The sequence below is a fragment of the Phyllobates terribilis genome, unplaced genomic scaffold (genome assembly GCF_046119375.1).
Source record: "Phyllobates terribilis strain yellow unplaced genomic scaffold, ASM4611937v1 Scaffold_5__5_contigs__length_657084704, whole genome shotgun sequence".
NCBI classification, from domain to species: Eukaryota; Metazoa; Chordata; class Amphibia; order Anura; family Dendrobatidae; genus Phyllobates; species Phyllobates terribilis.
The window spans coordinates 286,251,344-286,264,473 of NW_027362765.1; the positions used below are offsets into that span (position 1 = coordinate 286,251,344).

The 13,130-nt window shown below is 40.8% G+C and overlaps 1 protein-coding gene across 3 annotated transcripts in view; it reads left to right on the plus strand.

Moving 5' to 3' along the window:
• The window catches only part of HGS (hepatocyte growth factor-regulated tyrosine kinase substrate), a 25,413-nt gene extending 12,734 nt beyond the window's left edge, over positions 1-12,679 (plus strand). For 2 of the 3 annotated variants that reach the window (XM_073684196.1, XM_073684199.1), the window contains exons 6-21: positions 990-1,042; positions 1,462-1,530; positions 2,142-2,266; positions 2,352-2,430; positions 2,702-2,800; positions 5,342-5,437; positions 5,529-5,567; positions 5,647-5,790; positions 6,454-6,667; positions 6,790-6,962; positions 9,422-9,562; positions 9,641-9,818; positions 9,917-10,044; positions 10,890-11,000; positions 11,114-11,209; positions 11,983-12,679. In XM_073684196.1, the coding sequence (XP_073540297.1) occupies positions 990-1,042; positions 1,462-1,530; positions 2,142-2,266; positions 2,352-2,430; positions 2,702-2,800; positions 5,342-5,437; positions 5,529-5,567; positions 5,647-5,790; positions 6,454-6,667; positions 6,790-6,962; positions 9,422-9,562; positions 9,641-9,818; positions 9,917-10,044; positions 10,890-11,000; positions 11,114-11,209; positions 11,983-12,084 (1,847 nt within the window). In that variant the 3' untranslated portion in view covers positions 12,085-12,679. The remainder of the gene's footprint in view (positions 1-989; positions 1,043-1,461; positions 1,531-2,141; positions 2,267-2,351; positions 2,431-2,701; positions 2,801-5,341; positions 5,438-5,528; positions 5,568-5,646; positions 5,791-6,453; positions 6,668-6,789; positions 6,963-9,421; positions 9,563-9,640; positions 9,819-9,916; positions 10,045-10,889; positions 11,001-11,113; positions 11,210-11,982) is intronic. The other variant, XM_073684197.1, reaches the window with a different exon arrangement.
• The last annotated feature ends 451 nt before the right edge of the window (positions 12,680-13,130 follow it).

Here is a 13,130-nt window from a genome sequence, read left to right on the forward strand (position 1 = left end):
AGTAACAGACAATCTTCTGGAGAGCGCTGAGAATCTTTGTTGTGTCTAGTGTTGTGGGGCCGAGAGGTATTTTATTTTCTATGGTGTATCCTGTTGTGTTGTATTGTGCCTAGTTCTCACACTGTTTACACCCCATTTTTGCATTATGGTAAGGGTATGTTCACACAGTGTCTTTTAGACAATGGTGTACCTGCATTGTTTTTTAAATAGAACACAGTTCAGGGAAACGCCAGTGATATTTCCCCTGAAATTTCTTTTTAAGTCTTTTGTGGCAGCTTTGTCACAGGCAGCTGGTCACTTCTTTTAGCCAGTTCACGGCTTTCGAAGCCTGAAGCAGGTAAAAAAAAGTGACAAAATGCGTAACGTGCACAGCAAGTCTTTTTTACATTGCAGTGTATGTGTTCATTGTTTGTGATTTTTATTTTTTAGTGTTTTTCTAAGGTAGGTTCCAGACTGAATCCTCCTGAAAAGACGTCTTGTACACATACCCTTACAGGTGCTGTTTTTTTTCCCAAGATAAGAAAAAAAGTGCTTTTCTTGTAGCCATTGACATCTGCTGTAGGAAAAAACAGGATTTTGTTCTTCAACATAGGCGTACTTTGTCCAGTGATGGGATACCTAGGGTTTTAATTGTGTTCAGCATACTATTATAGAGTGTGAATTAGCATTATGTTTAACTGTTTACTTTGCTGATTGTATTTCCTGACACTCCATGAATAATAAAGGATATCTAATAGCCCGAGGTTGTAAGTGCTATGCACAAACCAATTCTTTACCTCTGTGGGAAGCTGAATATGTTCTGCTTATTATGGTAACAGCTTTCTCATTTGGGCTGTCAGTAATGGCACTCCCAGGCTTGTTTTATGGCATAAGTTTTTTTCATTCTTAACCCGACTATTTCTTTTTACAGTAATATTAATATGCAGCCTTAGGTGCTGAAAAAATTTGTTTCTATGATTTTCAGATTTATTTTTGTCTTTTTGTTTCAGGACATAATTTCCCTGAGTTTAAGGAAAGCGATGCCATGTTTGCAGCAGAACGTGTAAGTATGGTTAATTTTCGAAGGGAGTTAGTTGTCAAGTGAAAACAAGGTGAGATCTTACTTATTGATGGGGGTATGATTGCTGAGACACTTACCGATTAGCAGAACAGGGAATTTTTATCCTCATTACAAAATTGAGCAGGAAGTCGGATACCCTCCCACCACTCCATTCATTCTCTATGGAGCCGCTGAAGAAGCCGAGTGCAGAGCTCAGCAGTCCCTAAAGGAATGTATGGAGCAGCGGTCGAGCATGTGCCTTCTTCTCAATTCTCACAGTGCTAAAAGGGCCCAGCAATCGGACCCCCACCAATCAATAAGTTATCACCTATTCTTTGGGTAGGCTATACTTTTTTACCAGACAACCATTTTAAAGAGGATTGGCTCCTGAGAAGGAAATGTGTTACTTGGTTATTTCATAGGCCCCTGACTGGGTGGATGCTGAGGAATGTCATCGCTGCCGTGTTCAGTTTGGTGTGGTTACACGCAAGGTAAGAGGCTGCCTATAATCCACGACTATATACTGCTTTCTTTAATTAGTTTCCATTTACCTTCCTTGTTTTTATTCTATATAGAGTATTACTTATCCAAACATCCCAGACTCAAGGAAAGACATAGCACTAGGTAGAGATTTCCTTCAACTACTTCCCACAAATGGACATGATTCTACATCTAAATTGTGATTGTCTTATGGAGAAGGTAGTACTGTTTTGTCTAGTGGATGACATGAGCACAGGAGCGTTGCCTGTCTTATCAGCTGCTGGTGGTGACTAGTATACAAGCAATAGTTAGGGTTGTAGATAACAGCTGCTGCTTCTAGATGGTTAACAGAGGGAAGATGCTCCCGCTGCAACCCCATAAGTACGACACAATCACTTGGTGCTGATCAGTTGCATAATTTATTTGTACATTGAAATTGTGCCTTTTTTTTTCAATTATCTTGAAAAATAAAAACAAATGCTTATACTGCTTCATTAACAGAAAAATAGTTATGGTCTAAACGTAGCCGTGCCAAAACAAAAGAATTTCTGCAGTGCTTATTGCGAAAATGGACTAGGATGTAGTGTCCTCCCTGATTACACATGTATCCTCTAATTTACAGCATCACTGCAGAGCCTGTGGACAAATCTTCTGTGGAAAATGTTCCTCTAAATATTCCACCATCCCCAAATTTGGCATTGAAAAGGAAGTGCGTGTTTGTGAGCCCTGCTATGAACATCTGAACAAGTAAGACTCCACACGGGCCTTCAAGGGTTATCAGCTCTGTGTCTGTTTCATTCCTTATGTTTCTTACAGATATTTTTTTTTTCAGGAAAGGTGAAGGCAAATCTGCCGCTACAGGTGAACTGCCTCCTGAGTACTTGACCAGCCCCTTATCTCAGCAGTCACAGGTGAGGTGAATATTTATCAAGTCCTTAAAATAAGGGGCCATTGTGATTGGCCAAAGAACAGCAAACCTTTGGCTTTTTTTAACCTGAAACATGCCACTTTTGACTAGGGTCTATGTTTGGAGTCGCCACACAGCCCCCCTAAAAATCCTTTCTCCTGTCCTTTTAGAATATTTTTGCACATATGTAGGTGAGAATTATAAAGCCTGTATTAAAAATAATTCTGCTTGTTCTCTCTCCTAATCTATTTATTGACTTGTGTATTCTGTGTTAGATGCCTCCCAAGAGAGATGAAACTGCACTGCAAGAAGAAGAGGAGCTGCAGCTTGCTATAGCCTTGTCACAATCTGAGGCTGAAGAGAAGGAAAGGGTGGTAAGTAAGGCAAGGGCCTGTACACCCATGTGTTCACCTCCTGTTGCTGCACAGCATAATCAACTGCCATTATTATTGTCACAACTTACCTGGTGAAAAGTGGTGAGTTTTTGCTATTTTATTCCCGCTGTTCCCCTATTACATTTATTTTCTCTAAATCCGCTTTATGGAGTTAGAAATATGAGCCTTTTATTTAATACGAATTTTTATGGTCTTTACAAAGGGGGCAGTGCTCACATTGTAATAATGCAGAGCAGCCTAAGGAAAAGTCCCCAGAGAATCCTATGAGCCATAGCCCCTTGGTAAAGACCATAACAATTAGCACTAAGTAAAAAGGCCCATATCTCCGGAACCGCATAACTGATTATAACTAAACATAAGCAAAATATTCAGGGGAGCCGTGGGAGTACAATTAAAGCAAAAAAATTGACTATTTTTCACCTTTTGCCAGGTTCGTTTTTAAAGTGCACTTCTGGCCATTTATTGAGGCACTTGTGATGTACCCCCAGCTCTTATATCGCTCATATTCTTTTTGCATTACACTATCATAGCACATTTTTTTGTTCATTTGTTTCCAATGTTGCTGATGATGTAAAAAATATTATTTTTTCTGAGTTGTGGAGACCTATTATTAGATCTGCATTAGAAAGTAGGCCGGTCGAGGAAAGCTAAAAAAGAAACACAGCGCCTCCTTGCTCAGTAACTTCAAGGCGGGTTTGTAACCTCCTTAGGCTGGTACCAACCCACAACAGAGCCACTTGTCTTAAGGGTCGCTATAGTGTAGGTCTGAGTACAGTAGGAAGCTGCTCTGCTTTTTTGATGTTTGAGGATCCATGCTAGTAACATTTTAAGAATAAAAATACCCATCTAATTTACATCCCACTGAATCCACTTTGTATTTCATCTGAACTTCCCCATCTACTACGCCCATGGCTTAACATTTTCCATTGGACTTTGTTAATATTAGAAACAACTCTGTTTAATTTCTGAAGCGGATAGCCATCTTTGTAAGGAAATGTACTGATCCCTGTCATCATATTAAAGATAATGTCCAGGATTAGATGAAGGGAATCACTTTTTTTTTCCCCAGAAATCAGGACTGTTGAGTCGGTAAGCCAAACTTCTGACTCCAATTCCTCAATTTCCATGACACCGACTCCGACTCCCTCATACATGGCTCATGTTTAAGTGATAAATTTACTGTAGTAAAATGGTAACATAAAGCTTTTAATCATTATTATGATACAATAATCAAGCTATTTAGACAGAACATAAACTATATTTATTGGAATACAACTTTAGAACAAAAAAACTTTTGCATATTTACAATTTATTATACACTGTGCAGTAAGTGGGGGAAAAAAAAGTTTTCAACAAAAACATACTAAATAACATTTGTGCAGTCTATGAATTTGTTCTGAGAAATAGTATCGCCTCCATCAGATCCTCCTTCATAGATGACCTCAAATCTGACCTAATTTATTTTAAGGCTAGAGAACAACCTCTCTACACTAACTTGGGTTGGTGGCAAAGCAGTAACCACAGGGACAACATCTCTAACATTTTCAGGGTATAAAGGAATTGTCTCGTGCACAGTCAGTTTCGATGAATGATTGCACTCTTCTACTTCTTTCAGAGCAAGTGAAAAATTTTGTAATTCCACAATTGCCCCTTTTCCAGCGCGTCTCTTCAATATGGAATCAATTTTAGGGGTTCTGGCAGCAATAGCCAATTTCTTCACTTTGCTGATCAGACTTGCAGCGTGTCCCTCTTGCCGAATCTTATTTCATCTGCAGCGTGTGCACAACACCGTGCATGTGATGAATAGGAGAGAGGTGTGAAGCACCTAATTGTAAAGAATCATTTTGCTGTTCTTCTGCAGTAATATCTGTTTGTTCCTCCGTTATGGGAACAGGACTGTGGCTTTCCATCTCCAACATACTGAATTTGAAATGTTCTTCTAACTGCTGTTCACCTTCATTATTCTCATTCATCAGTTTAAGTGTACTTATCATGTTTGAAGCATTATCCGTTATAATAGCAAGAACCTGTTCTTTTTTGTTCTTAATCCTGCTTTCCTGTTCACTCCAGCAGTTCTGAGATGAGTGCAGTCATTCCTTCCCTGTGTTTTTTTTTTTTTTTTTCTTCTCCTCCTTATCTATAGAGGATGAGCTTCACTACTTATCCTGTACATAAACTGCAGCACAGATTCATCTCCGCTAAAAGCCTAGACCCTTAGATCAGGAATAGGACAGACATTTATAGGACACTTCATAACTTTCCCAAATTCTTATGAAAAAATATTCCCCACAAACTGCATTGAACTATTGTACCCAATTTATTATACATTGTCAGAGTCGGTCCATTTTATACCGACGGCACTTATCCCTCGGAATGACATTACACAGTAATTTGTACTCTATGAATCAGATGTCAAAATGCTTGGTTTGAAAAGAATATTAACTATTCTTGATGTTTCAAGATTATATAGTAAAATGTTGACAATTGTAAATTTCTATCGTTTCTTTTTTCAATTTTCAGAGGCATAAGAACACCTATGGTATCTATCCGAAAACAGAGCCCACCCCTGTCACCTCCTCGGCTCCCCCCGTCAGTACGTTGTACTCCTCTGCAGTGGTGCGTTACAACATGATTGTAGAACCTGAATATTAGAGAGATTTCTCAACACAAAGCCAGTGCCAGTAAATGTTTCCTCCTTTATTACTAGAATTCATCTGCTCCTCTAGCTGAAGAAATAGACCCTGAGGTAAGTTTGCTAGAAAATGCCTAGATGTGATCATTTCAGACTGAATGTTTAGCATTCAACTCCATCTTTTTCTCCGCAGCTGGCCCGGTATCTGAACCGAAATTACTGGGAGAAGAAACAGGAGGAAGTCCGGAAAAGTCCAACTCCTTCTGCTCCCATACCAATGAGTGATGCTGCGCAAGTAGCTGAGGTGCCTCCTGTGAGCATGGTGAACGTCATGGAGGTAAACTCCTAGTTCTCGTCTGTATCTTATTCATGTTGTGTTTTATTTCCATGAAAATATACAGCAGGAGGTGCATCCAAAATATATACATTACTGTATTCATGCCTAGTACTAAGAAACAATACACAGAGTGGCACTAGCATGGTCTGAATGTATTAGCTCCAGCTCCAATTAAAGAGGTTGGCCACTACATTATCATTGATGACCTATCCTCAGGAAAGGTCACCAAATGTCTGATCGGTCGGGGTCCGGCACCCCCGCTAACCAGCTGTTCTCTGCGGCAGTTGCCGGCCAGAAATGCTAGATTGTGGAGCTGCTCTGTCTTCTGATAGTGACCGCGGCTGGGTACTGCACTTCAATTCAAATCAATACCAGGTGGGTGTGCAATACCCCACCTTGTAGCAAAAAGTGCACAAAAATGGTGCAGCAGGACCCAGTGGAGACTCTTGCTTATGGTGATGGTCAGTGAAGTTTCACAGACTTAGCTTCCATGTGAAGGTCTATTTACTGATACATCCCAAGAAATAAAAAAAGGATGGAGATTCCTGCTATAAAAACTGTTTGTGTAAATGGGCTTTGGCCAAAAAGGGGATTAAGGCTAGTACCAAAACCTATTAACAGCAGGCATATATAAGCCAGTTCTGAACTACTACTTTCTTCCAGCAGCAATACCAGAATGGCGAGTCAGAGGAGAATCATGACCAGTTCTTGAAGGCTCTGCAGAACGCAGTCACCACTTTTGTAAACCGCATGAAGAGCAATCATATGCGCGGCAGGAGTATCACCAATGATTCTGCAGTTCTGTCGCTCTTTCAGTCTATCAACAACATGCACCCACAGCTTCTGGAGCTGCTCAACCAGTTGGATGAGAGGAGACGTAAGAATTACAGGGGGCATGTGTCACTGTGTGTGTGCAATGAGCTTCTAGAGAGATGCAAAGACCTGTTTGAGGTTTTAAGGTGAATTTATAGTAATGCATAATGAAACTGTTGTTTGCAGTGTACTATGAAGGTCTGCAAGACAAGTTGGCCCAAATCCGAGACGCTCGCGGAGCACTGAATGCGCTGAGGGAGGAGCACAGGGAAAAGCTGCGACGAGCAGCAGAGGAAGCAGAGCGGCAGCGACAGATTCAGCTGGCACAGAAGCTAGAGATTATGAGGCAAAAGAAACAGGTGTGTGAACAGCTTAGACATATCAAAAGAGTAAAGTGTCAGAATATCGTTAGGATCTTCCATTGCTTCATGATCGATGAGGATCTGGCCTCTTGGAGCCCCACCTATTCTAAGAGCGAAGGGGGATCGCCACAATGTCCTAAGTTATATCAGTAGTTTTATGAGAAGTAAAACCCCTTCTAACAGGAAAATTACCAGATGGTTTTGATACTCCAGTAGTCAGCCTGTTCTTATCTGTAGTCCTTTAAAATTGTATAAGCCAAACGCCTTTTGCATGTGTACACAGCATGCTCAGGACTACACATTTCTCTGGCATAGGCATATGAACATCAGCTGCTCAGAGATGTATATTGCATGGGGCCCTATGGCATACAGGAGTTTTGCTTGTAGTTATTAGATTGTCGGCAGAGGACAGTGGAGATATGGTAAAACATTCTGTAGACAAGAATATACAGTAAATCCGGATCCTTGGCAGTCACAAGCATGTTACTATATTTCTACCTTACAGCTGATTTGAGTCATATCAGTAGGAGAAAACTAGTTGCCGTTATCTGCAAAGGAGGAGAATAGTCAATGCTACTAATAAAATATCACATTTTATTTATTATACATTTAAAAGTAGAAGAAGAGAAAACTTATATTAAGGGTATGTGCACACGATGCAGAAATGAAGCAGAAAATTTCTGCATCATTTCTGCATCTCCCTGGCAGAAAAAACGCATGCAGATTGTGCATGCGTTTTTCCTGCAGAATACATGCAGATTCACATGCGTTTCCGCATGCAGATTGACAAGCGCTTTCCAGGCGATTTTAGCATCACTTGGAAAGTGCTTGATAACTAGGTCACACTATATAAATCCATGCAAACAGCATGGATTTATACAGTGTGAACCGAGAGAGTGTATATACTTACCTCCGATGGTCCGCGCTGTCCTGCTCAATCTGTTCTCCCTCGCCGGCAACTTTGAATTGAAAGACCTGCCGACGTCAGCGTCACGTGACCCGTCACATGACTCTGACGTCACCGCAGGTCCTACAACTCACTGCAAGTGCCGGGAACCAAGCGGGAGCGCTGCGCGGGCCGACAGATGGTAAGAATACATTTATTTTTTATTTTATTCTTCTTTTACAGCTTTTTTAATGATACCTGGGTGTGGATGAGACTCTCCTCTCCTCCACACCTGGGTACCATCCGCACATTAGAACGCACCAATTACGCAAGTACAAATGCAGTCTTGCGGAATTGGCGCGTTCTAATGCAAGTCAATGGCGGCGAAATCGCCGCGTTTCCGCAAAATTAATTGACATGCTGCGGATTTTTGACCGCAGCGTTAACGCTGCGGAAAAATCCGCATCATGGGCACAGCACATGCGGATTTCCATTGGGGAACATTGCTTCCCTTCTACCATGCGTTTTTCATGCGTTTCCGCGGCGTTTACGCAACTGCAAAAACGCCGCGGAAACGCATGAAATACGCATCGTGTGAACACAGCCTAATAGTACCAGGCAAGTGGCACACTTGCTATTTTAGTGAAAAAATCCCGGAAAAATAGGGCCAAAGATGCTGCCAAGATGCAATGTATTTAACAGCAAGACATCAATAGTTAACTGCCTATTGCAAAAAGGTAAAGACATGCATGTATATCATATTAGATCAGTGTACAAAAACACTTCATTTGCAATGCTTACATTATAAAAAGTAAGTACCCATTGCTTTGATCCAGGCAGCTCGTTGACCCAACTCCCCAATGCGCATTTCGCGTGTGTTGCTTCCTCAGGGGACGTAGTTGCTGCAATCTGTTGATCCTACAAAGTCCTTGGTGCATAAAGTGATTTTGAGGTTTCTTTAAAGGGTTATCCAGGTTCGGCACCAAAATGTGCAGTCGCTCTGTGACTGCAGACTTGTGAGTCCTCACATTGCTCATAGCAGGCGCTATTAGGATTCACCAGTCCTGACGCTGGGAGCAGGTCATCATGTCACCGCAAGTATGCGATATGCATACTTCTGGTCACATTACGATTAGACGTGTAGTCGGAATATGGCCAGAAGTTTGCATCACGCCGCCGGCACTGGAGAATCCTACCTGCACGTGCAATGTGAGGATTCACAAGTCTGCAGTCACATAGACGCTCGCTTCTCCTCACCCGCTGACAGTGACTGGCAAGCCTCTGCATACGTAGACCAGCGCGGCTCAGTCCCCGGCAGCTATTAAAAGTATGTTTCTCTCTGAAACGCCGCAGCATTTCAGAAACAAACATACATGTCTGTGACCGTACAGGCAGTGGCTGATACATGCTGACCCCAGTTTGGGCAGGATGCATCACCTGTCAAGTTCTCTTTAAGCAGCAGCAGTACCTAGACTAGATTACTATGAAAAAAAAAAAAGACACTAATGGTTTTTGAATTGATCATCATCATTAAAGTCAGTGATAACGAATGAGGAACCTTTGCTTGTAGGAATATTTGGAGATGCAGCGTCAACTTGCCATCCAGCGCCTACAAGAACAAGAAAAGGAGAGACAAATGAGGTTGGAGCAGCAGAAGCAGACCATCCAGATGAGAGCCCAGATGCCAGCCTTTCAGCTCCCCTATGCACAGGTTTGTCACCCTTCTAGTCAGAGGATTGTATGAGCGGTAATTGCCATTATGTCTTAACTCTTATTACTTGTTCTGCAGTTACAGTCACTGCCATCATCTGGTGGAGTCATGTACCCACCCTCAGGCCCTAACACTTACACTGGCACATTTAGTCCTTCTGGGTCAGTGGAGGGGTCGCCTATGCATGGAGTTTACATGAACCAACCTGGGCAGCCGACATCTGCGCCGTATCCTAGCATGCCAGTGCCTGGTACCGGTGAGTAGAATTACTAATACCATGGTGCATGCATGCATTTGTATAGTCACTAGTTCCTCTAGACCAGTGATGAACATGTCTGTCTTGTTTTACTACAGATCCCAACATGGTAAATGCATACATGTACCCAGCAGGATCTGCTCCAGCAACTCAGCAAGGCCAGCCTGTGCCAACTACCAACCCCCCATATACATCTTACCAACCCACCCCTACACAGCCCTACCAAGTACGTATTTCCCCTATATTCGCTCACTCTTCCCAACCATTCTCTTTTCTTGTAATCCAAAGATAAATGTTGCATATTTCATTCCCGCTTATTGTATTTTTTCAATTTATAAAGTTTACCCCAAAATGAGGTTTAAACTAAATAATGTCAACCATTTTGTGTTAAAAGCCTCATCTTTTTTTATTGACTGATGTCAAATATCTGGACACACCATTTCTAGCATAATAATCTGTCAGCTAGCTCCACTGTGGATACTGTGACTCAGGTCTGACTAAGCCAAACCTCTGACTCCTCAATATCCACCACTCCGACTCCCTCATACAAGGCTCATGTGTAAGTGATACATTTACTGTAGCACAGATTCATCTCAGCTAAAAGTCTAGACCCTTAGATCAGGAATAGGACAGACATTTATAGGACATTTCATAACTTTCCCAAATTCTTATGAAAAAATATTCCCTACAAACTGCATTAAGCTATTGTACCCAATTTATTATATATTGTCGGAGTTGGTCCATTTTATACCGACTCCCACTCCGACTCCACAGCCCTGCTGTGACTACCTGATATGTAGTGAATGATGTAAAAATTTGTATACAGTATGTTATGGTCATGAGCACGTACTTTAGATAGACGATAAAGGGAAAAAAAGGGATTAAATGTATATTTTATGGAGTTAGATCGTGTAAAACTGAGCAATGAACCAGCATTGAGGCAACTCTGGAAACCATTATTGATCCTACATTCTTTCACGGGTCAGGAGGATGTGCCTTGTATTGTGTATTATATCATTAACAATTTTTTTCATTATTGGTTTTCCTTGTTTTTTCTTTCCTCGCTTTAAGAGTGTGGCCTCCCAGAGCCTCCCTTCCATTTCTCAAAATCCTCCAGCCACTGGGATGACGTACATGGGTGCACAGCCTGTACCCATGGGTTATCAGCCTTACAATATGCAGGTTAGTCCAAATGATATCCTCTTATTAAATTACTGGATGCATAACTCTGTAAGCAGATATGTTCAATTACTTTGTTGATTGCAGACAGATCCAAGTTTGTCTTTTCTTTATAGAACCTTATGACAGGTCTCCCTGGACAAGATCCAGCAATGAGCAACATGTCCTCCCAGCAGCCTTTCCTCCCCGGACAACAACCTATTTATCAACCTGTAAGTGCCAATTACTAACAATACATAAATACTACAAAATAAGACGGCATGACAAACAAGTCTTCCAAAGGAGTTGTCGTACGATTAACAATTAAATTTTTTTTCCTGTAGGATCAGGCAACATCTTAACATTTTTTTTAAAAATATGCTCCAATTTTTATATTTTTGGAAACCCCTGGTGTGTGTGTGTGTGTGTGTGTGTGTGTGTATGTGTATATATATATATATATATATATATATATATATATATATATATATATATATATATATATATATATATATATATATATATATATATATATTATACAGTACAGACCAAAAGTTTGGACACACATCATTTAAAGATTTTTCTGTATTTTCATGACTATGAAAATTGTACATTCACACTGAAGGCATCAAAACTATGAATTAACACATGTGGAATTATATACTTAACAAAAAAGTGTGAAACAACTAGAAATATGTTTTATATTCTAGGTTCTTCAAAGTAGCCACCTTCTCATGCAGATCAGTGTCCGTCCATAGATCTTAACATCTCACTTACATAAAAGAAAAATGTTCTTATCTCTGGAATAAGAAATCAGATCACAGATATTAAAGTATCATTTTATTCAGCTTCCTATGACCTGCATGACCCTACTGACAGATGCCCCTTAAGATTAGATTAAAGAGAAAATGCTTTGACAACAAAGTGATTCTGTGCCTTTCTATATCATCTGTTATGGTGTATTCTAGTTTGTTTCAGTAACGCTGAATTCTGTTTCTCTTTGTAGATGCCAGTTGGTGCTGGCCAGCAGCAACCTCCACATCCGCAGGCAGCACATGGTCAGCAGGTGCCAGGCGGAAGCGAGGCCCAGTTAATTTCCTTCGATTGATTCCAGAAGACATGCTATTCATTTACTTAACCTGTCTTTGCTGTCAATTCCTAACAACGTGTGTAGCATGCATACTTTGCCAGTACTGCTGCAGTAAAACACTACATGTATGTAACTGCCATCTTCACTGTCTGCCTAGCTTCACCTTTGGTCTGCCTTCCAGCTTCTTTCACATCCACGATGCTGGTAAATTGCTGCTCTCAACTAACATTGTAAAATCTTTGTAACTTATCCTCGTGTTAGGATCGCTTTATATTTATACCAAGTCTTTTACCCAGCACTAATGTGGGAAGGATGCATCAGCGTTTTATTAAATGAATTGTCTGCATTAGATAATCCCTTTCATATAATGTATTAGGGCCTATGGCGTTAGTAGAGGGGGACGCTCTCACTCTGGAGGACCATCGTCCATGATTTGCAAGGATGCCAACATGCTTGGGCAGTGGCTCTTCCCCTCGGCAGTCACAGCTGATTGTTGGAAGCCCTTGCACAAAGACTCCCAGCAAGTATTTACTTATCAAGGCATAAGAACCCCTAACTATAAAATTGTAACATTTAATTAGAATTAAAGAGACAGGGTAAATCTTTTCTTAAACCTGTTTAGGTTCTTCTTCTGTGTAATGACAGAAGACATTCCATCATGTCAAACAACATTTAGTGTCCCTCCTAAATCTCACACTGCTCTTGTACTATAGGATCACGGGCAATTCGGAATACCTAGCAGTAAATGTAGAAAGCCTAAGAGATGCCCTCCAGATATCATTAATCATTACTTTTAGTTTGTAAGTAAGAAGGTAATTCTGTTTCCGTCAATGGTATGTCAGTGAAATGATACAATATCTGTTCCTTTACTTAAAGAGAACCTGTAATTTCCTCCCACTCCCCTCCAAAAACCATTTATATGACTATTTAGTCCTTTAAAAGATAAGCCAGTTAATCCTTTTATGAAACCAAAGTGCTGTTCCAGCAGTGTGAAATGGTTCTGTATACATGAGGCTGAAGAGCTGGAAGTTTACACACGCCTCAATGCACTTCAGACTACCGTA